Here is a 23,833-nt window from a genome sequence, read left to right on the forward strand (position 1 = left end):
AAGGTGAGCTTATATAGAGGCTTAAGGGTTTAAGAGAGCCTGAATTTTGAACAATATAAATATTTGTGGTCCACCAGGTCCATGATTTCTGATTTAGGGTGGTCCCAACACAGTAGTTTGGCCGTTAAGTAACCTCTCTCTCTCTGTCTCTCCCTCAAGAATTTTTGCAGGCCAATTTGCATTAAAACTAAACAGAATGTTTAATCAGAGAGTGTAATTATAAACATAGAATTCTTGATGAATAACATGAGCTAAAACCCTAGGATGATAAGAAAACAAAATGCATTATTTAACTAACTGTACACTGCACACCGACACTTCTCAATGAAATCTTCTGTCGGCATGATGTGGTGGTGAAATGCATGGATAACCTTTCCCTTCTCTCTTTTCAAATTCACACACTTGTTCTTCTTGTCATCAAGTTTTGTTTCTAAGTACCGCCTGCCAGTTCAATTTTTTTCTAACTTTCTCTTAAGTCACATCATGTTACAAAATACAACCAAACTTTGCTAGCATCAGCGTATGTATGTGTACGAAAGGTGTTAATTAGGGTTAAACGCGCGTTTACGAGACTAATCTCAACACTCCTCATGTGTATGATGACGTAGCGCGAATTTGGTACATGGCTTGTGTGAAGAAGTTTAAATCTGAACTATTCTTCTCTTTCTAAGTGGGAAAATGTTTTATATGGAAGGGATTCATAAAGGCCTATTGACTTTTGTGCCTTGTTGCATGTGGCAAATTGGCAATGAGACCTCACCTTTCATTCATATATTTATTCTTTTTTGCTGTAAATTTCTTCTCCCTAATTATAGTATATGGATTATTGTTTTTTTATTATAAATATTATTCCATGGATGGATCTTTTTCACAACAACTTTTCTGTTTTAAACCCACGGAAACTATCATTTTTTGAAAAAAACCCCACAGAAATTAAGATAAGCAGAATTCATAATGTGAACGAAGAAGCCTTTGTAAATTGCAAAGAAGGTGATTTGCTTTAAGAAAGAAAGAGAGGGAGGGAGTGAGTGAGATTGAGTCGTCGGGTGTTTTAGGGCACATGGGGGTTCCGTACTATCCGTCCATGTGCTGACATGGCTATTTTTGTTTTTTGGAGAGAGAAAAAAAGAGAAAAAGGGAGGGGGTCACGTTCTTCCCATGTGATCTCTGTTCCCTTATTTTCCCTGGCGAATGGGTCCCACGGGGCTCGGGTCAAATCTGAACCCTCTTTCGAATCGGAGGCCGTTAATGCGGGTAGTTGATTACTCAACTACACTACACCCGAACACAATGTGGATATGGTTTTTTTATTTTATAATTTTTAATTAAATCGGGGTTGAAATTTGAAATAAAAAAGGCAAATGTCATTCGGGCCATTGTTAATCAACTTTTGCGCTATGAGTTTAGGAGATTAGTATTGTTGGAGTAATATCGAGTAATTTTTGTGCAAAATTTACCCGAACATATAATACTATTTGTACCATATTTATTGACTATAATATTAAGAGTGTTGTTGGAGATGTAGGTTATTGATCGTTAACATTTAAACCGTGAAGTTGGTTTTCTCTTTCTCATCATATTATCTTGAAGGAAGGAAAAAAAAACAGAAATTAACATGTCAAACTCTAATATAATAATCAAAATGACACACAATTATATTTTTGATATTATTTTAAAGAAAGATGGTAGGGATCGAAATGATTTTTGCAACTTGTACCTCATTCTGTCTCATATGTATATATGAGGTGGTGGGAACCACCCGTAAAAAGTTCGATAGAATTAATTATTCTAGATCTCATGAAGGAGATAACAATAAAATAAAATGATTGATCATTATGTGTCACTATTTGGAGGATATGTAATCATTTATTTTCTTTCAAGAAACGGTACAAACTGCTTCAATAAATTGTTTTGAATTCTGACCTCTGGTGATATTATTCTGAGAACTTGGGGCCGTTAATGGTGGTAGCCAACCGGACCCGAGACAACGTGGAAGGCTTGAAACAAAAGACAACATGCTAGTTTTGCCATTATTTGTGGGTTAATAACTTCACAAATTTATAAATAAACCAAATTCTATACATGTATTTATAAAAAAACCCATAAATATTATTTAAACATATAAATATACTTAAAATCAACCTCAAAATCAACAATTGTATATTTTTTGGGTGTGTTTATAAATGAATTTTAAGTATGTCTAATGATGAATTTTGGATGTGTTTATAAAGTGTTTTGAGTGTTGAATTTTTTTATAATTTCAGTCCCATTTTGCGTGTTTTAATAAAACTCCCTAATAACTTCGCATCAAAACAACTTCTTTTGTCATTTGTATTGCATTATTGTTGTGAGTGGATGAGGGTGACGGCCACATGTTCATCCACTTAACACGTGTCAGCAAGACAGTATTGTCATTAGGCACACATATCACCATAAACATGATGATTAAGGTGGCCCAGATCACACAAACAGGATGATCTCTTTGCGCGCTAAATTTGCGGCGATGTCAGAAATTTCACCCTTAATTGCCTCACAAGGAAAAACTTCATTAATTGACTATCTTCCATAGACTCTTTGAAGCTAATAAAATTATAATCTTTCAAAATTTCTATTGATTTAGTTTCTTACGGACCCTTGTGCTCTTGTGTCACCAAATAAGAAAATTCTCAAATTTAAATAGGTGCTATCTTCGGCTGATAAGAACATTGAACAAAAGAGAGAATGAAAACAAAATTGGATACATTCATTCATGTGTCCTGATTGGATTCAGAAACAGGTTAGTCTGTATATATGCAGATTAATTATGTGATCATCTAATTTCTATTTTCTTCACCTCTCCTCACACACATCCATACGTACGGACCTAAACTTGTACTCGAGAGTATCACATTCACATGCAGCAAATGCCCCATAAATAAATAAATGCATGCAAAAGTAGAGTACTGTAACCCTCCATTGTCTGTACGTCAGTGGTGGGGTGGTGCAAGGGGAGACGGAAGGGGTCACCTCAGATATTATTCGATTACCGATCCATTTGCACCTTTCATAATTAAACAGCATTAATCAAATCAATCAGTATATCATGTAATTAATGTGTTTCCACTTTGCAGCCTTCTCATATATTAATGCAGTTATTTTTCTTTTCTTTTTTAATTTTTTTTAAATCAAGAGCAATGTTAGGCATACCACGACCGTTCATGCAATTTTTTGTTTTTTTCACTGGCCACCCGTGAACATCATCATGGCTCAAGAGAAGAGAAGAGGGATACGTAAGTACGTAGTTGGTGGGGTTTTAAGTTTTTACTACCGTACGTTGGTCAATATTTTTTATTTGTCCCTTCTATTCTATATAATTGAATTAAAACCCTAAACTCTCTCTCTCTCTCTCTCTCTCTCTCTCTCTCTCTCTCTCTCTCTCTCTATATATATATATATCTAGGCAGACGCCCTCAAGACCAGGGCTTCTCCGAGTTTGAGGGTCAAACTCCATGATTGCTTCTGTTGGTCCGTTTTGCAATTAACGCAACGATCGCAGGTCTCTCTCTCCTGCACATGCCCATATTCTTTCACACACACACATCTTATCTCTACCACCAACACTTTGACATGCACCACCAACAAGAACAAGGTTTCATTTCATGAACTTGGTGTTGGTGCCAACCCAAGTTGCTCTTGCTCAACTTAAAAAGAAAAAAAGAAAGAAGAAAAGGCTAAATATATCCTTCCTGCCAGGCTGATGAGTATTAAAATTATGGGATATTTGGCATGAGGATTAGAGGAGGGCCTTGGTTTCTTGTGGCACAAGTACACCTCGTTGTCGTGCAGAAGTCGTACACGACTAGTACGATCGATCAACTGCATCACGTATATATAATTCATAACCTACCACAGACGTTTCGAATAGAAATTCCCATTCATATTATCAAATAGATAAATTGAAATTAATAACCAGTTAATGATTGGATCATGTGGTAAGTTGCGGAACTAATTATGTGAGCATTTTCCTCCTCATTTTTTTAATCATATTTTCTCCCACCGGACTAACTACAAAGTCATAGTTTCATTATTATTGCCATAATTAAGCATTTCATCCTTGTTTTATATTAATTTTTTTTTTAATCCTTGAAAAGATAATATATCATTTCATTCATTCTATTCTCTAGATACCGATATTTACGATAGGAAAAATACAATAAGTAATTGGAATTTCTGACAGGACATTATTTTGTTTTTCATTGTTTTGCTTGTGATGCTATGATCATTGGTGTTCATCGGTTGAACTTCCCTAAATTTCAATCCCATATGACATTTGAGTTAATATCTACTCAGATCTCGGCTGGATTGAATGATTGAGTTTTCTAAGAAGGGAAATTGAAACACGAAACTTTTTCTGGTAGAGAGGTACGAAAATTTATATAATGGAGAGCTAATCATTTTAACAAAATTATGGGAATTTTCATCGAAAAAGCTTAGATAAGAGTGCAACACACCTTTGATATGGAGGATTAGACTACCTAAATGACTATTTCATATGGAACCAGTGGCGAAACTAGGATTTCATGTGTACGGGGGCATCTTATAAATCATAAAGAATCAAAAATTCGAATACATACGAAAAATAATATATATATATCACATATGTCAAGAATTATATTACTTATTGGTTGTAATCATAATTGTCCTCGACAAAGAGATAGACAAATACATTCTAAGCAAGAAAAATTGCAAGAGGTAGATAAAAAGTATCGATTTAGCAAATATCTTTAAAGCTTTTTCCTCCATTAAACCTAATAGAAAGAAAAAATCAAAAATTCACAAATTATTAAAAGAAAAAAGAAAAAAGAAAAAATAAAAAATAAAAACTTTAGGTCCCTTCATGCATTTTCATATCATACATGAAAAATATTTTACGTAAAAATATTGACTAAGTATGAAAAATGGTTGTTCGGAATAATCATTTTCTCAATAATTTTTGGCGGCTTTTATTTCTTACATATCAAATAAGAAAACTTAATTTTATGAGATTTTAGTATGAAGTATATATTGACTTAATAAGCCATCATTTTTAGCCTAAATCGTATTTTGGACTAAAATCGGTTTTTCATATTTTGTTTTGGTGGGTATTTGATTTTTTAGTATTTATATTTGAATCCAAATAGGGGTTACTTCTTTATTTACATTGCAAACTTAAGTAAATGGAGAAATATAAAAATAAATGAAAGTAAAAGGATAAAGACATTTACTTAAATGCTGAAAATGGAATTAAGGTAATATGTACACCTAGAGTGCACCACCACCAACTGAGTAAATGGACAATTTGAAGCACATTCTTGTGCCTTAATAGATTCGACCACAACACATGTGGATATATATCAAAACGTAAGGTATTTGAAATAATATACATATAGAAATACATAACATTATATTACTTTTAAAATATAAAAAAACTTGAGTGGGAGCTCGGAACCACACTGGTCACAGTGTGGATTAGGTAGGACTATTCATGAGAGTTTGATGTCTAAAACTTATCCCCACTAGTCCCTTTGAAAATAGTGGAATTAGTAGGAATAAGTTTTAGACATCAATCTCATATGGATAGTCCACGTTAATCCTTTAAGTTAGAAGACAACATCCATATAAACTTCATTAATTACCCATGCCTTGGGAAACTCTCTCTTCCCCTCACCCCCACCCCACCCCCCCCCCACAACAACTTGAGAAAACATTTAATGCAAGTTTTTTTGGACTAACTTAACCATGTTATTATTTTCAAATACCACTTTTGATCCTTCAAAAATTCTTCATATTAATAATTTTCAATGATTTAAAAAAATAAAAGAGAGGGTATTTTTGTAAAACAGGCAACTTTTCATTCCTAATACTGCACTAAGACCATCCACAATCATGCTCTCAAATTTTTAGTTAAACTTTAGCTAAAAACATAAAAAAAATTATTTTAGGAGCTCTCTATAAAATATAAACTCCAATCATGCTCTCTAGTTTAAGGAGTCATAAATGCTATAACTATTTTTTAATTGGTCCATCTCTATTAAAAAAATAATATAAAAAATAGTTAGCATTAATTAAAGGTTTGAAATACTCATTAAATAAAAGAGCATTAAATTATAGGAAGCCACTAAGAGTCTTTTCTCTCTCCTTAGATTTAAGAGCTCCTAAAAATTTCCTTATTTTATGAGGTGGATAGGGAGCAGTGTTGAAGTTGTATTTTTCCAATTTCTCTCTAAAATTTGTCTAAAAATGTAATTTAGGAAGCCTATTGTGGATGCTCTAAGAGCATTTACAATCATGCTCTCTATTTTTTAGTTAAAATTTAGGGAGTTTCACTAAAACACCCAAAATCACACAAAACACTTTATAAACACACCCAAAACCCATCATTACACACACTCAAAACCCATTTATAAACACACCCAAAAAGTTGACTTTGGGGTTGATTTTGGGTGTGTTTCTATGCTTGGGTTTTTTTATAAATACATGTCTATTGGGTTTATTTATAAATTTGTATAAAATTTAACTAAAATCACACAAAAGTTATTTTAGGAGCTCTTTATAAAATTTGAACTCCAATCATATTATCTAGTTCTGGAAGTCATAAATACTATAATTTTTTTAAAGTAATTTTTTTAACAATATAATTGTTCCATTACTATTGAAAAATAGTATAAAAAACTAGTTGGCATTAATTAAAAGTTTAAAATAAGCATAAACAAAGCAGCATGAAATTATAGGAAACCACTAGGAATCCTTTGTTTCCTTAAATTTAGAATTTCTAGAAGTCTCCTTATTTTAAAAAATGGATAGAGAGCATAATTAGAGTCGTAGTTTTACAATTCCTCCATAAAATTTGTCCAATGAGGTAATTTAGGAAGCCTATTGTGAATACTCTAACCAAACATAAGAATGGGAAAAAATGACATTTTCTAGTCCTCATTTCCCACCGTTCTCAAACATGAGAATGAACATCCTCCATTCCTATCTCGTGAGATTAAACATGGAAGTTTGTTCCCAATAAGTTCAATCCGCAAACCAAACAAGCCCTATATGTACATGGTGCCCAAAGCCTGTGAACCAGAAATTTGGACTTGGCTAGAAGACTGGGCCTCCAATTCTTTTGCTCTGTTGGTTTTGGGCCTAATATTCCCAGCCATCCGATCCAATAATAGTCGATGCAAAACTCAACTCAGAATGAGTGGCAGAAGATCTAAGTTGACATTCAATTTTCATGAACTCCATCCTCATGTTTCATTCCACACAAAAGCTGTCTGCCCACCAGTTCAGAGCTGGGGCATACTTCTGTGACCCAAGTGGACAGTGGCCCCCACAACTAACAATCCACCGGCCAAGCAAGCATTGCAATATTTTGACTTGGGTTGATCAAAGGACAAACTTAAGCCAACATTGATCTTAAAAGGAGAGGGAAAATGATGCATGAATTGAATTACAGTTTCCCCCATTTTTAACCCAAGCAGATAAATTATCAATTTAATTGAGATAAACAAGTTATGAGATGAATGAACCTTGACAAATGTATCAGCTATTCAACTACTTGAAGCCTAAGTGCAAAGCCAACATTTTCAGATATCAACAACCATTTAGCATTTGTCTTAGGCTCCTATGTACCCCTACAGCTTCAAACTTCATAATTCTTTGTTTCTATGTACAAAATAGACATGGAAATGTAAACATCAAATGCAATGCGTTATGATGATGATAAATTAGAGGATAAAAGAAGCTTGGTGGTGGTGTGGCAAGGAAAGCTATTGATTTGATACTGTGATGAACTCTATCTGAGATCAATATCAACCTGCTCTGGATTTCCCCTTTCAGTCTGGTTGGCAACAAGCTCAATGCCAAGCTGCCCTTTGTCCCCGGCTCCAAACGCGTATAGCTTCCCTGATTCAGTGAGTGCAAAAGTGTGAGCGTTCCAGTATATGGAGTTGGTGAGGCTGATCTGTACAACCCGCTCATTCACTTGCTTCAGCGATGTCACAAGCTCTGGTGCCAACACATTTGCATGCCTATTTCCCTGTAAGATACACAATACACTTCAGTGCAAACGTGTGAATCTTACTGATATAGGAAGCAGTAAACAGGTGGTAGTAAATGTGACCAAAAACATAACATTTTTACATATACTGGGAAAGCATCAAATCTATTTTAGGATGGTCAAGTCATTTTATAGCTATCAGATGATGTGCTGCAATTTGGTTACATTTCAGAACAAGTGTATCAGATTTCTGGAATCATTCACTATGTTCACAAATTAATTTTACATATGAACTTTCTGCTATGTGAGTTAAGAGGCAAAACCTTCGTGTAACCAGGAAAAACAGCTCAAGTAATATATGAAATAGGAAATAATGCAGTAATAACCAAGACCTGCCCGTCGGTAGCGGTGCTATGTCCTAGACTAGCTGATTCTCCGCAACCAAATGAGTACACATCACCATCATCGGAAACCACAAAGGTTGTGTAATCCCCTGTAGCAACATGCACTGCTTTCACATTGCTCAATGCTTCCACAACCTTAGGAACTGATTCACACTCCTCATTCCCATGACCCAAGCACCCATAACGGCCCCAGCCCCATGTGCAGACCCGTCCATCCTGGCCCACCACAGCGGCGTGCCAAGCACCAGCAGCAACAACCATAGGCTGAAGGTTCAGAAGCTGAAACTGCTCAATAAGTCGGGGTTGCTTCTCATCAGTTCTTGAACCGTGTCCAAGCTTCCCACCCAAGCCACAGCCAACAGAGTAAACGGACCTGATATGTTTCCAGATCATATAAACAAGTAATAATAACATAACATTTAATGCAACTACTGTAATAACAAACACCTTTTGGGGTCCAAAAACAGGAAACTTTTTTTTGTTTGATACAATCAGAATGCTCAAAGCTATCAAGACAAACAGATGAAGACAATCCTTACATGCCATTAGGTTGACAAGCCAGAGCAAGAAGGTAGCAGTATCCCGCTGCAATTTGTACCACGGGTACATTCTCAAGTGCGCCCAACAAAGGATGGGGCTCAACATCATTTGGCTCAGTTTGGTGACCAAGTTTGCTATCGTTGCCCCAAGAAAATGTATATACCCGGCCCTCTCTTGACAACACGGCTGTGAAGAAATTTCCAATTGCAGCTTGCACCACAAATATGTCTTTCAAAGATTCAACCAACTGTGGAGTAGTGACCAGCTTTGATCCTTGAACCCCGTACTCAGTTTCGCCAAAAGAGTCCTTTCCGAAGGCATAAACTTTCCCAGCATCACTGATCAGCATTGTCCTGCCAGCCCCAGCAGCTGCCTGAACAATTCGAATGCCTTGCAAAGATCTGCAACATAACGGAGTTCCATTAACTTTTCTTTTAAGTCAACTATTTCTCTTTCCTTTTTCTTGCATTTTACAGAATCAGGTCTAAGGAGTGATCAAGAATTGGCAACCTGATTTGCCGAGGCCGCCATTCCTCTTCAGTGGTGCCATGTCCAAGCTGTCCTGAGCTGTTAGAGCCAAATGAATAGACAGTTCCTTTTGAAGTTACAGCAATGCTGTGACCCGGCCCTGCTATTGCCTGTGATTTCTCCCTTCTGAAACATGCCTCTCCGGCCAACAAGAACTTCAGGACCAGTTTCCATGAACCCCCACATCTTTGCTTCAATTCTTGACGTTGCTCAGCTGTCATTGGCTTAAATATACCTCTCTTTTGGCACATGTCCAGAGCAGCAAGCTCTGATATGGACAATTCAAAGTCAGGAGCAAAGTTTGCAGGCTGCCTGAAAAAGGAGCATGTTGCCTGCAACACACACATCCAAAATCAAACCAGCAGCATTATCAATTCTAAGAGTTAAAACACCGATACATTACCAAACTTGAGAGCAACAGGTCACTTGCCTCTAGCTTTGCAAGGTCTTGAGGATCCAAATTGCATGCAGTAAGGACATGAAGGACAATGGAGGGGTTGGCAGCTAAAGGGAATTCTCCGGGGATGGAGGTCCCAAAGCAATGGCGTTGCCGCCTTTCGAATGTTGGTACAGGAGTGGCAACAACAATAGTGGTAATTGGCTGGTCAGGAATGTTATGGTATTGTATAGTTGGGGTTCCGCTCGCTGTGGCATCCATTGGCACTGCCAAAATTTGCAGTGGCCAAGCTTTGCAAACGAGAAGTTCTAAATTGCTGAAAATTATGAAATATTGGTACAACAATTACCACATTACTCCTCTCAATTATCCAGCATTAGCATCTGAAGTTTTAAAACTTGAACAAATTCTTGCTAATTTTATTCACGGAGAATCTATGCAGGGGTATCTACCTTGACAAATATGTTTATTGATCAACAAACTTCAAGTCTCAAACCTACAAATAAAAAAAAACATACCTATAAAAAAACTCTTTATATGACAGCAACTACAAGAACAAATATTGCAACAAGTTATGTCCAATCAACATGTCATAAGAAATGGTGTCAAAGAAACAGAACAGAAGGTATGTACTGGACTTGAGGATTCAAAATCGTTTACAACAAAAGACCAAACATCTGCAAAATTCGAAACCAGGGAAATTTACAACCAACCCGACCATTTTGATCATAGTTCAACCAAAGCCAAAACCGCAAATTTTCAGACTTTCCAAATGAATAGGGGTTAACAAAGAAACCCAAAACCTTAAAACAGTAATACAAACTTGAGGTACACTAAAAGATGGAAACTTTGAGAAGAGGAATACTAGTCCTCCATGAATGGATATTCCCACCGTCAAAAGACAACCAAAAAAAGGAAAGAATTTTGACATCAAAGGAGAAAATTTCATCCACGGAAACTCATTATAACTGACACGGGTCAGATTAACCTGATCAAAATGGACCAAGCAAGCAAAATCAACCTCCATTTTTTAACACCAATAACAGGGGTTGCAGTTACAAGCAAACTTTTTTTGCCAAGAATTAGCCAGAAAGATCAAAATTTTGGCACACCTAGATCACAAAATCATTAGAAAAATCCAAAACCATTGAGAAAACTTGATCAACAACCAAAATAAGCAAGGAGAGGTAGAATCTAGCAAAAACAGAACACAAACACATGCTTAACCAAACTTTTTCAATTCTGCATTATCATCGTTATAGATCGAGACCCAACAACTAGGAAATGAATATTACATATCAGAGCAACCCACGATTCCTGAAAACCCATCTGCATCCGTCAAGAATTGAAGAGAATTTGACGTTTTTCTTAGACAAACACAGCAAAACTTGGATCAAATTAGAGAGCAAAGAAGTGGGCTTTTTGATCAAAAAGGCTCTCTGTTTATCCTAGAGAGTGGCATGAGATATTTCTCAAAGGATTTAGAGATAAAGAGGCAGAGGAATTTTGGTCTTTTGGCTTTGAGAGAGTGGATGAATATGAATAGTTGAGAGCTTTTTTATTTTCTTTTCTATGGGGATTTGGGAGGTGAGGTCTCTCTTTGCTTGGGTGGTGATTAAGCTTTTACTTGCTATATATTTGTAGTATGCTCATTCCTACACGTCAGCTTCCTCTTGACTATGGTAACTCTCTCTCTATATTATTTCTCCTCCAACAGATTTATCACATCCTATGGTTTTACGAAAACTAAGGTGAAAACTATGAGGAAGATAAGAGGATTATATAAACTCTCCGAGTCTCCCTTTATAAACCTTTAACTCATTGAAATCATTTTCAAGGTCTAATTGGTGAATGGTGACAATTAATTATTTCATTTTGTTATTGTTCAAGACGTTTTGGAATCAAATTACTAGGGTAACGTGTGCTTCCTTCCATCAAGGTGAAAGCAATAACAACAGTAATTTTGCTTATGAGTTTTAGTTCAACATTATCACTTCACTTAGAAAATGAACATGTTTAAGTCTCATACATTACGATCGTAGCATGATTATGCGGTGTTTAAAATTTTTATAGTCCCAACATTGATAAATTCGTTACGAGTAGGCCACTGACAGCATCGAGGAAATTGTTGCACGTAAATTTGTGTTGTACTGTCGTACTGTTGCTTGAAATGAAATTTGAAACTACTTGCAACTGAAACAATAATTTCAGAAAGAATATATATCTTTATTAATTTCTACCCTCTAGTCTGGATGCCCATTGGTCCCAATGCATAACAGGAGCATACCAACTAGTGCTAATCTACCTAGCATACCCTCACCTCTGCGGCTCTAAATTAAAGGTCATTATAATTGAGGAGAGGTCAACAATTCTATAATATATACCAAAAGGATTTTATTTAACAGGGCAATCACAGGGTGAAAAGTACCCAATCTGCCTGAATATTTGTTGTTGTATTGAGTGTCCTCATTACATCCTTTTTATAAATAAAAAAACCCCATCTTTTCTATGAAGCTACATAACTGTTAAATGAGGACCTTCATGCATTTACCATGCCAAAACATTTCGGTCCTCTTTTTGCTTTATTATGAAAGGGATTCAAAACTTAAGTTACAAGCATATTCTTTCATGACGGGTAACTTTTCTTTTCTCTCTCCTAAAAAGGTCTAAATTACACCTTGATCGATCGTCTGAAAGCAACTTGGGTTGCGTTGGGTGGGTCTGTCGATCAATGAGCCAGGTGTTAAAGAGACACACATGCAACTGAATTAGCTGTCAAAGGCGCAAGGAAACATAGGCTTTCATTATGCAACATGTATGAAAGACAGAAGCTTCTTGCATGCCGTGAATTCTTGCATAAAAACCCGGTCTCATCATGGAAAAGGTTAAAAGGTAAAAATCATGGTTTCTCCTTTTAATCTCGCCATTAATCGCCGTAGATATAGTTATCATTTATCTTTCCATTACAAGATCATCCTTCCAATTAAAGTAAACTTGTATATTAGTTCTACTCTTTTCTTTTCTCTGCTGTTTCCTTTACCAATGAACATTAAGTAGGTGCAGTGCAGACTAATACACGCCAGTGTAGAGGGTCTTTCATGCAACGAAGATATCGTTTTTTGTTATTCCTAGCCAATAGCACAATGAGAGGCGTAATAATTTTTTTACGTGTCTTTGCATTATTAGTTGAAAATAGTAAAACAGTGATATTTTCGTTACAATAAATTTTTTCTCACACCGGTGGGTGGGTACTTTACCATGCATATATAGGTTTATATTGGTTAAAAGGAAAATCATTTCGTAAGTATCGATGATAAGAAAGATGGCCAATACCTAAGTGTACATGTCTGAAAATACAAGTTGGTAGATCGAATGCTTTTTATGAATCCTATTTGGGAACATTCAAACAATGATGATGCAGGTGAGGTGTACAAGATATATTATATATATAGGTCGTATGTCATCCAATGTCGACATGAATATATACAAGAAGGGGATGCAGCAGTTCTTGTGAAACAGACAGCACCATCTGTCTTATAAATGCAAACTCATCATTGTTACTAGTGTGAAATATTAATCTCTAACATCGTTCAACAAATACTACACCTTAATCAAAAAGAAGAGTGTTGGGGACTGCATGAACCCTTTGTAGTTGTAGAGGTTGTTTGTGTTTTGTCTATCTATTAATTCTTCTTTTGATGGAAAATTAGATGATGTTTAATTAAGGTGGAACTTAATTGTTAATCGAGTGTGGTTAAAGCGAATGCTCTTCTGTCCGACCAAAATTAAAAGGTTTCGTGCATGTGCGTTAATTTGTCATGTGAAATAGTACGAATAGCTAGCGATAGGGTTGTACAGACGAAGTCAAGCTTAGGGAGCAAGCTAGGATATGATTGCCTTACTAATTATGATTAGCGGTTTTTAATTTGTTAAAAGCTTCCATCCAAATCCAACTTAAACATTGCGATTTACGGCAGACCGAATGAAAATGCGTGCCATGCACTAAATCTGCATTGTAGTAGTGTGGTGTGACAGCTATATAGCTTGCATGATATGGTTAATAAAAATGGCGATCTAATAATTCTAACTTTGGCAATTGGTTTTACAGACTTTGCCTGCCTGCACTGCATGTCGGATTGTTTGATAATTGCAGACAAAGAAACTCATTTGTGCTCTCAACTCTCACCTACCGCTAATTTATTTATTTATTTTATGAGAACAAGCAGAATTTCATTAGTAAGAGATTCTTGTATAAATCCAGCAAGATAGTAAGTAATAGCTATTACAAATTTAAGCCCAATTTATTCAGAGTTGACAAATAGAGGATTAAGAAGACCATTTACAGCACCAGTACTACATATGAGTAACCATAAAAACAATGATTCTGCATGAGCTTACCTACCGCTAATTAAGCAGCATTAATTGCAACTAATGATCTGGTTGAAATAATTTGTAACTTGATATGTATGGATACACAAAACAAATTCCACATTTATATATTCAGAGTAGAATTATATGCATAATTCATGTGCTTTGTTTATCCAGATTGTCTCAGAATATTACACCAGGCCCGTCCAAGACCAGCCTATTTAATTAATTAACTAATTCATGTTGCCATCAATTATTGTCATTTTGACAAGAGCCTTGGGGAGATAAATAGCAAGGCTAAAACTAACACACTTGTTGGGGAGATAAATATAATTATAGTAATTATAATAACACACTTGTCACTGAGGCATGTGCGTTTCACGTAGATTTGAGTAAACAATGATTTAAGTATGCATATGAATAACTTTCGAATTAAAGTGATTGTTGTAATTGCAGAATATTTTAGTATCTCAGTTGAATTTAATTTCTAGGAATCTTACAGATTGTTTGATTGTATAATCAAGTACGTACCTTTTATTAATAGTACTAATCAGTATTAATATATAAATGTTGACACATATGAAGTTATTGAAGTGAATAAGTAGTAAATAAATGGAATTTAGGGTAATTATATGAGTTTATACTCTTAGGTAAAGAAGAGAGTTAAAATGATTTTTTGTTTACGTGAAAAGTTTTATAATATCAAGAGAGAGAGAGAGAGAGAGAGAGAGAGAGAGAGAGAGAGAGAGAGAGAATATCTTAGCTTAGTAGAATATGCAAAGTATCACACTTATTCTATTCGAAGAAAACATCATTTGTAGGTTACCTTCTACGTGTACGCTAAGTCAATAATCACATATACACGTTACTACCAACAGCAGAGAGGACTCCCGCTAAAAGAGGACAAAACCTCTAAAGCCAGAAAAACTTATACGGAACTGGAATAGTATTGTTTTGCTCTTTCCTACCAATTATGCTATGTCAAATATAAAAGTTATCACAGAAATAATATTATTTTGCTCTTTTCAACCAATTATGTTATGTCAAATATAAAAGTTATCACGTGACATAGCGTAATTGGCTGGTTTGTTTTGTTTTGACTTTCTTTTAATTGATGAAACCTATGGCCATGTCGTTTTTCCTTTTTGTTTTTGTCCCTCTCTTTTTCCTCCTTTTATGAAGTCATCAGTTCAAATACAGCATACAGTCAAAACGACAAAAACCACGTGGCAACAGGGAACTCAACAAGGCAGCCTGAGAAAATTACACGACAAAGGAACTCCAAATTAACCAGCTGAAGACTATCAGAAAGAAGCAAAGTAACGAGCTGAAATTTTATATCATTTATTCGTACGTTGTGACATGAAAAAGAATCGAACACATCTGTTTAATTTCCTATCCATTTCCCCTTCTTCTCATCTAATCTAACCAAAAAATATGGAAATTTTTGCTACAAAGATCATACATGCCATGCCACCGAGAAGCAGAAGGCAGAGCAGTTTTTTTTTCTACAGGACACATTCAAAAACTTGTTACAGCTACACAACAAAAATCCGAAAATCTTGTTGTTCCCACTCCCTGTCTCAGATATAATATACACCGTGTATTGCTTTTGAATGTCAGGGTTGCTTTCAATCTGATTAAATTGACTCACCAATGCTATCTCAACAATGCTTACACTTCGGTGGGTCACTCCCCTCTCACTTGATGTGCGCCTTCTCCAGAAACTTTTGTATCCACAGTGGTCGTGGAAGTTCGTACTTCAACAGATTCCTGAAAATATAGAAAATTTGGCAATTGCTAATCAAAAGGTAAGCCCAAAATAATGCAAGCATACGTATGTATATGTTAATAATACACCTGTTTTTTTTTTTTTATCAAGTCGAACAATTGTAACAGAGGCAATCACTAATCAGAAGTCTAAAATAATGATGCAATGCAGAGTGCAATATGTCAAAGCATACTTCCGAATACCTTTCCGTCTCCTTGACTCTCATCCGACTTCTGCTCATCCCTCCTTTCAACCTCTAAATTAGCAGAAACTTCACTGTTTTCCATCTTCAACACAGACACTGTGTTGTGATCTTCTTTCAAGTCCTGTATAGACCGATCACCATTCACAGAAACTCCAACATCAGAGGAACTATGGGTTGTAGTCTGAGAATGACGTCCTTCACTCTTTTCAACAACTAATTCAACTGCAGCTCCATTTTCATTATCATGTAATCTGGCTTCTCCCTCATGTCGCTCATTAGTTATTTGAGTTCCCTTGGCTGCTGCCTCTTCAGCTTTTCTCTTTTCTTCTTCTCTTTGTTGTTTTCTCCGAGCTTCTTGCTCCTTTATCATTTTAAATCTGGAATATCTCAACAGATTAAGACTGCAATAGTAAAGTGCGGCAAAAACATAGAGAAATGGCAGGAAGGACTATTAACCTTTCACCAGGCCGTAGACCCTCTGGCGTCAACTTTTCTTCTTGTCTGGTATCCTTTTGTGTCAACTTTAATTCAGAGACAGACTTTTGAATTTGGAGTTCATCTTCCTTGATAAAATTATCATTTAATTGACTAACTGGATTTTTTGCACCCCCAAATTTTTGAAGCCATACTTGTTGTGCTGTGGTCAGTATGTTATTTGTGAACCTGCAAAAAAATATCTCAAAGATGTAAGATAACATAGGCAGGACTATCTCCAAAAAAGAATGTTTCCACTGTATTCATGATACAGATTTATGATTCACTACAATTCCAAAAAATGCAAAAAATAACTTCAATGGTGTTCATAAAACAAAAGGGTTTTACATCTACTTACCAATAGAGACTTAGACCAGAAGGCACTGAAAGAGCAAAATAACCAATCATTAAAGGAAGAAACTTGGTAATAACTTGAGAACTCTTCATGTTCGGATCGTTACTCTGAAAGTTATAACACGTGTTAATTAATAAACAAAAAGGATAACACAAAAAGAATAATAAATAATAAATCTGACTCAAACAAGAAATCACTGTATCAAGAAGATTAGACCCTAGAAGTGCTAAGTTTATCTAACCAGGTCAATTTGGACCACGAAATCACTGACCTGTGATGACTGCATGATTTGAACAGATATGTACTGTGAGACAACCAGCAAAACAGGCAAGGCAAGATATGCCAGGTGTCTGACCATCCAAGGGGTGGATGGCCATCCTGAGAAATTTAATAGCACCAAAAGTAAATCCAAATTCCACAAATCATAGGTGGTTAGAAATCAGATATCTATTAAAGCAAGCATCACAACCATCACCTTTCAAGTGCATCGAAAATATCCTTAAATAAAAAGACATATTTAATAGTAGGACACCAGAAACAGGAAACAGAGCAATTTGAGATTTGTAAAAGGCTATAATGAGCAGAAGTGTTCAGTTACAAGAATTTTGAGTTCGAACCAAATAGCTACTTAGTTTCAAGGAAAAACTTGTAAGATGGAATGTTTGGGGCAATATCTAGAGACAATGGAGTGTTTTAGCTTGAAGGTGAAGACACTCACTACAAATGGAAAAAGCCAAGAGATGCCACTTCCATTTTGTCGAGCAGCAACTGTTGTAGGACCGGCCAAGGAGGGTATCCAGAAGAAGCCTTCTGTAAGGAGTCCCTTAATAAAAGAAATGTTAAACAGTTATGCAGAGTTGAAGGAGATAATGGGAGAAAAAGGAAGTTTCTAAGAATCAATGAAGACAAATACGAAGCTGGTACCTCATCTGCCACATTTGAAAGAGCTCTATATAACCCAATCCATACTGGGATTGTTGCAAGCGTAGGCAGGCATCCTGGCACAAAAAGCAGAATAATAAGATTGAGCAATATATTAAATTTTAGAAATTACAGTTTCGAAAGAAACTATACCTGCCAAAGGGTTTATGCCAGCTAATTTATACAATCGAGCAGTTTCAAGTTGAATTCTCTCCTACAAGTAAAAGTTTATAACTTGAGCTCATCAACATCAAAGATTCAATCAATAATGAATGGGTACATTTTATACAATGTGAAAGAAAGATGGTATGAATTGCAATTTGAACCTGATCCCCAGCATAGCGTTCTTGTACAGCTTTCACTTGAGGTTGCAAGGACCGCATAGCCATGGCAGACTCAACCTGTTTCTTGGTCAACGGGAAGGTAGCCGCTTTAACAAGGAGGGTCAAGAGTATGATGGCAAAGCCATAAGAGTAGGGAACGTGCACAGCAGAGAGCCCATCTTTCAAAAACTTGAGAACGCTTTCAAGGTAATTGGTAATCCCAGAAAGCCAATCAGTGCTCTGTTTCGTTGTACTCACGCTCTCCGTCGACGACGAAGCTGACACCGCCGCATCGGCCACCGTGTAAAGCAAGCTCTCGGCTCTGTCATACAGCTCCTTCAAGACAGCTCCGGCGTCTTCCGGTTCGGGAATCAGACCGGGGCCGAAGCCGAGCCGAGCCACAGCGAGCGAGCCTCGGAGGAAGGGCTTGGGTTGCGAGAAGCCGTAGTGGTGAGTTCGAGGGAGGAGAGGGTTCGGGGGCTTCGGAGTTGGGACAAGGACAAGGCTTGGTCGAAACGAGGATAAAGTAGCCATTTTTGAAGGGGATTGGGATTCGAATTTGAGAAATTAGAAACCCTAGAAGCTGGAGCTGGTGCAAAGAGCTGAGCGTGGGTTTAGCATGTCTTGCTTCTTGATGACTGACTGTTTGGATATGCGATTCATGCGAATGAGGATGAACCGGAAAGGAGGGCTGGGCTTTCCATTTTCCAATTTTACGGGACTCTTTGTGGCAAATTGACCAGAACGGCAAAATATCTCTATCGAACGACTTGTCGTTTGGCTCTCACCTATTAGTTTTGGTTGTGAGCTTTGGGCTTTGGCTCTCCTCCTTCTATGCTTCAACTTTCAAGAACTACTGCCCCATTTGACAACCATCCGTGGTGATCCAAATTAGGTGTTCAAAGGCTTGGCATAGCCCATGATATTGAATACTTGTTCTAGTTATAGAGTCGATGAACGTAATGTTATTAATTCACGTGTTATAATATAAATGAATAAAATGATTTATATTTCATGAAGCTACAGTATAATGTTAATAAATAAAAATGCATATGATAACATGAGTGAATTAATAATACTATTTGCTACATTAAAAAATTTCTCAACTTTTCAAATGATCTACCATTTCCTATGCTAATTAAGTTGTTGAATTTGAAAGGAATAGAGGTTAGGGGACCATGTATGTATCTAGACCATTCTAGAGCCTCATGACTAACAAAGAACTTAACAAGTTTGTGGTTTAGCTATCAACAAAACTCTGTTTACAAGAAGAGATAAGAAAATGTTGTGGGGTATGAATATGAGGTTCTTGTTTCACCAATCACACTCTCTGGATAAGAAAAGAATCCACATAACACATTTCTATTGGATCCCATTGCCCTGACTTTGCCCCACATCTATATTTTCCACATTTCCCCACTACAACCAACCATTGAAGCCCCTCATCTGATCTCACTGCCTTTACCAATCCCTCTGCACACCTGAACATCAAGCAACCAAGCAAGCAATCCAAGCTCTCCACAGAAGCACTAAATCAATGGCAGCAACCATGGCTACAATGGCAATAATCAATGCCAAGTGCATGAGCACCAACACTCCCAAGGTCGTCACCAAGCTAACCACAAAACCCACCTCCCTTCTCTCACTTCAAAACCTCCCAAAAGGCCTAACCTCCTCAAAGCCAGTTGAAATTCCCAGCATCAACATGTCCCCTTTAGCCAGCACAGCAATTGCTGGAGCCATCTTCTCCACCTTGAGCTCCTCTGACCCTGCCATGGCTGCTCAACAGATTGCCCAAATAGCCGAAGGCGACAACCGTGGCCTTGCTCTTCTGCTACCCCTCATTCCAGCCATAGCTTGGGTTCTCTTCAACATCTTCCAGCCAGCCCTGAACCAGATCAACCGCATGCAGAACAAAGGGGTCATCGTGGGGCTTGGGCTTGGTGGGTTGGCTGCATCCGGATTCATTTCAACACCACTTGCCTCAGCCAGTGAAATTGCCATGCTTGCTGCTGATGCTCCTGCTAATGACAACAGGGGCCAGCTCTTGCTGTTTGTGGTTGCTCCTGCCATTGTTTGGGTCCTGTACAACATTCTACAACCGGCTTTGAACCAAATCAACAAGATGAGGTCTTAGTGAGATGGGTTTTGGTCAAGGGTGCGATGGCACAGTGTTAATCAATTTACTTGTAATATTGCACCTTTTGTTAATGGGATTAATTAATATTCTCTCTTTTCATATTAGCATTTTTTTCTCTCTCTCTGTTTATCTGCTAGCCCAAGTGTTCAGATATATATCTTATTATCAGTAGGGTTTGATGTGTAGCTACTGTGTATTATCATATATATAATTCAGGAGGTTTTCACAAATTAAATATGATATACTAGCAATCTCTATCAACTCTGTATCAATTCAATTCTAATCATAGTTCACAAATCACACTTTCTTCGTTCTTTTTTTGGGGCTTGAACGGCAAAAACAACTAAATGTTGGAATAAAGTTCATATCCAACAAGAATTTGGTCATCACAGTTGTTTGGGATTGCGAGGATTCGAGTAAGATTAGAATTCAATTGGTATTAGTCCGATGTCTTTATAGAACCAAATATTATTAAAGCACCGGGACTAGTACCAATAGAAGGGGTTCTTATTTATATGAGGATTTAGTTTAGAGTTATATCAGGTTTATCTTGAGGATTTGTCGATGAATAGAACTCTTTTTTCTCTTTTTCCTTTTCTCGCTTTCTCTGGACGTTTTTAACACATGAAATGGAGGGTCCTGATTGATGTTTCATTGTTTGTAACTGATCAAGGCGCAGGCTTGAACAGAAGAGATGGTCACAGACACACAGAGGTCACATAGCCCAAGCCAAAGACAAAGCCAAAAAGCGTCCATGTTTATCACTTAGAGTCGTGCTGCCTGCATGCGCACTCACATACCATACCACGTCTCCCTTTCTCGTTGGTTGCTTCATTTACAATAATCTTCCCCGGCCGTTTTCTAAAGAGAAAGTAAAGTATAATATAAAATAAGTTGCATTTTCATATGAATTAGTGAGCATATAGTTTTGTTGCTTGGTCCATTTTACTCGTGCAATAAGGACATCTTGCATGCACTAACTATATTTTGTTCCACACCCAAATATATAAAATTAAGGCAAAGGCATCGAGCCAATAAGGAGGTTTAAATATGTCATATGTAACTCTTTGCATCATCCATCTCTTAATATTCAACTTGAACACATATAAAAACAAATCAACTTGTACTAGCTAGCTAAACATTTTAGCACGTAAGTTGTTATCTGAATTTGTTATTTACATATCTATAATTTGATAACATTAATATCTGTCTGGCAACAAAGTCGGATGTGACCTTACCCTTTATATATTCACTACTTTACCTTTACCTAGGAAACAAATACTACAGTAACGATGCTTCTGTATATATAAAGCAAAATGTAGAGAATGATGAAACATTCAAAATATCAGAAAATGTCATTGGTTAATGCAAACATTAAGAATTGAAATTATTAATTAAATGAGGATAATATGATAAATTCACACTTTTTTATATTAAAAAAAATTAAAATTAAAATTAAAATCAGATAATTGATAATGTTTTTATGGAATACAACTACTTATTATCTTTTTTTAATTCTAAAATAAATTTAATTTTTTTTTAAAAAAGCCTCTCACAGGCACGGAAACGCGTGTGGAGAGACTAGTCTCTATTACGGAGAAGTCCCATTTTTAATGGTGTGATGATTTGAACGGTTTATATCTCTCTTCTCTCTCTCTTTTTTTTTTTTCTTTTTCTCTCTTTTTCACTCTTTCTTTTTTCTCTTTTTTCCTTCTCTTTCTTTTTTCTTTCTCTCCACCAGTTTTCTTCTTCTCTCTTCCAATCTCTGCAACTCAATCCCTCATCGCAATATCTGCAGCATAAGGATGTGGTTGTTGTAGAGCACAGTGATAAGAGGGCAAGTAGGTCTGTGATAGTGAAGGGTGTGCAAATTTTTTTATTTTTATGAAGGGGTAAATTTGGAAAGAAAAAGTCAACTTGTATGACTCATTAATGACATAGTTTAAAATGTGAAAAAATAACACGTATTATGATTAGAAGAGAGATAGTCCAATAGAGAAGGTTAAAGAGAGTTATTCCCCCATATATATCATCTCCTTCTCCTCAACGAATTGGAAAGTTCATGCAGAGACAACATGAAAACCAGCACTCAACCAAAACTTCTCACTTTCAAATACGTGTTTCTCTCTCTCCTTCTCACTCTCCCCATTCTCCTTCTTGTCCTCCGTCTTCAACCTCAAAACCTCCGCTGGACCGCCGCCGCACCCGGTGACATCCACCCGCCAACCGTACCCAACATAACCACCCGAGGCATCCGAATCCGACCCGGCTACACCTCGTACGAAGCCTACATCCAGCGCCAGGTCAATAAGACCCTCAACCCTAGGCTGCGACAAGTTTGGATCACCCGCGACTGGGACCGGAAGATCAAAGTCTTCTCCCAATTCTTTCAGCACCTAAAGCGCCGGAGCCTCCTCTTCAACGACTCCAAATCCCTCTGCATCGGCGCACGAGTCGGCCAGGAGGTCGAGGCGCTGCGCCTAGTCGGCGTCTCCGACTCAGTCGGCATCGACCTCGTGCCCTACCCGCCGCTGGTCGTGAAAGGGGACTTCCACAACCAGCCCTTCGGCAACGACACCTTCGACTTCGAGTTCTCCAACGTGTTCGACCACGCGCTGTTGCCGGACAAGTTCGTTGCGGAGATCGAGCGGACGTTGAAGCCACGTGGCGTCTGCGTTCTACACGTGGCGGTTGCGAGGCGGACGGATAAGTACTCGGCGAATGACCTGTTTAGTATCAAGCCGTTGGTGGAGATGTTTCGGAGGTCTGAGTTGGTTCACGTTAGGGAGATTGACGGGTTTGGGGCTAACACGGAGGCGGTTTTTATGAAACGGGAAACGGGATACGGGGAACACATCCAACGGTCTTGATTGACCCAATATTGCCTCTCTCTCTCTGCAAATATTTGCAATATATTATTCACTTCAATTTTTTAAAAAAAATCTCATTTAATTTGGTAGAATTGCTATGATGTGTGCATATATAGAGACGTCTATTAGAAAATAAAATAAAATTGATGCGTTTGTCATTTTATGCTTGTTGAATTGATCGACTGAATCAAATTTGCCATCAAAATCATCAAATTTATTGTCTAATGGATAGATATGCTTTGATTTTTAATTAATTATAATCAAAAGGGCATTCAAACTTTGGATATGTTGCAGGGTACTAGAATGATGATATATATTGATTATTTTTACTTTGGAGTATTTTTTTTGAGGAGCTTTTCTATAAGAAGGGCGATAGTATACTAAACTCACACACACTACTGAGGATGCTTAGAACTCGAACCCAGGACCTTTCTTAGGTGGAGTATTTAAAGGCTAATAAAGTTTGTATATAGTCATTGGTTAATTGGAATATACTATGCCACCAACTATGTGCTCAATCAATGGTGCA

General features: G+C 37.0%; 4 protein-coding genes across 5 annotated transcripts; 2 read left to right on the forward strand and 2 right to left on the reverse strand.

Moving 5' to 3' along the window:
• Nucleotides 1–7,474: 7,474 nt before the first annotated feature.
• Nucleotides 7,475–11,491, reverse strand: LOC103321882 (Regulator of chromosome condensation (RCC1) family protein). Of its 2 annotated transcripts, XM_008223734.2 has the most exons (7): nt 11,173–11,491; nt 10,330–10,373; nt 9,911–10,193; nt 9,463–9,812; nt 8,952–9,353; nt 8,401–8,785; nt 7,475–8,047 (listed from the first exon to the last, which is right to left on the reverse strand). In XM_008223734.2, the coding sequence occupies exons 3-7, from the start codon at nt 10,136–10,138 to the stop codon at nt 7,805–7,807; spliced, it is 1,608 nt and encodes a 535-aa protein (XP_008221956.1). In that variant the 5' UTR covers nt 10,139–10,193; nt 10,330–10,373; nt 11,173–11,491; the 3' UTR covers nt 7,475–7,804. The 2 variants fall into 2 exon arrangements, with proteins under 2 accessions (XP_008221956.1, XP_008221958.1); XM_008223736.2 differs by lacking the exon at nt 10,330–10,373 and having other exon boundaries at nt 11,173–11,487.
• Nucleotides 11,492–15,556: 4,065 nt separating this feature from the next.
• Nucleotides 15,557–18,969, reverse strand: ALB4 (OxaA/YidC-like membrane insertion protein). The gene is given in 10 exon segments (XM_008223737.3): nt 15,557–16,018; nt 16,220–16,598; nt 16,678–16,884; nt 17,054–17,157; nt 17,322–17,395; nt 17,398–17,428; nt 17,769–17,873; nt 17,975–18,048; nt 18,125–18,185; nt 18,298–18,969. Coding segments are annotated over 10 exon segments (1,650 nt in total). The 5' UTR covers nt 18,829–18,969; the 3' UTR covers nt 15,557–15,934.
• Nucleotides 18,970–19,715: 746 nt separating this feature from the next.
• Nucleotides 19,716–20,533, forward strand: PSBY (photosystem II BY). The gene has a single exon (XM_008223738.2). The coding sequence runs from the start codon at nt 19,832–19,834 to the stop codon at nt 20,429–20,431; it is 600 nt and encodes a 199-aa protein (XP_008221960.1). The 5' UTR covers nt 19,716–19,831; the 3' UTR covers nt 20,432–20,533.
• A 1,764-nt stretch (nt 20,534–22,297) lies between these two features.
• On the forward strand, nt 22,298–23,462 carry LOC103321885 (S-adenosyl-L-methionine-dependent methyltransferases superfamily protein). The gene has a single exon (XM_008223740.3). The coding sequence runs from the start codon at nt 22,510–22,512 to the stop codon at nt 23,302–23,304; it is 795 nt and encodes a 264-aa protein (XP_008221962.2). The 5' UTR covers nt 22,298–22,509; the 3' UTR covers nt 23,305–23,462.
• The last annotated feature ends 371 nt before the right edge of the window (nt 23,463–23,833 follow it).

This window comes from Prunus mume, linkage group LG2, assembly GCF_029339155.1.
Source record: "Prunus mume cultivar Tortuosa linkage group LG2, ASM2933915v1, whole genome shotgun sequence".
Classification (NCBI taxonomy): Eukaryota; Viridiplantae; Streptophyta; class Magnoliopsida; order Rosales; family Rosaceae; genus Prunus; species Prunus mume.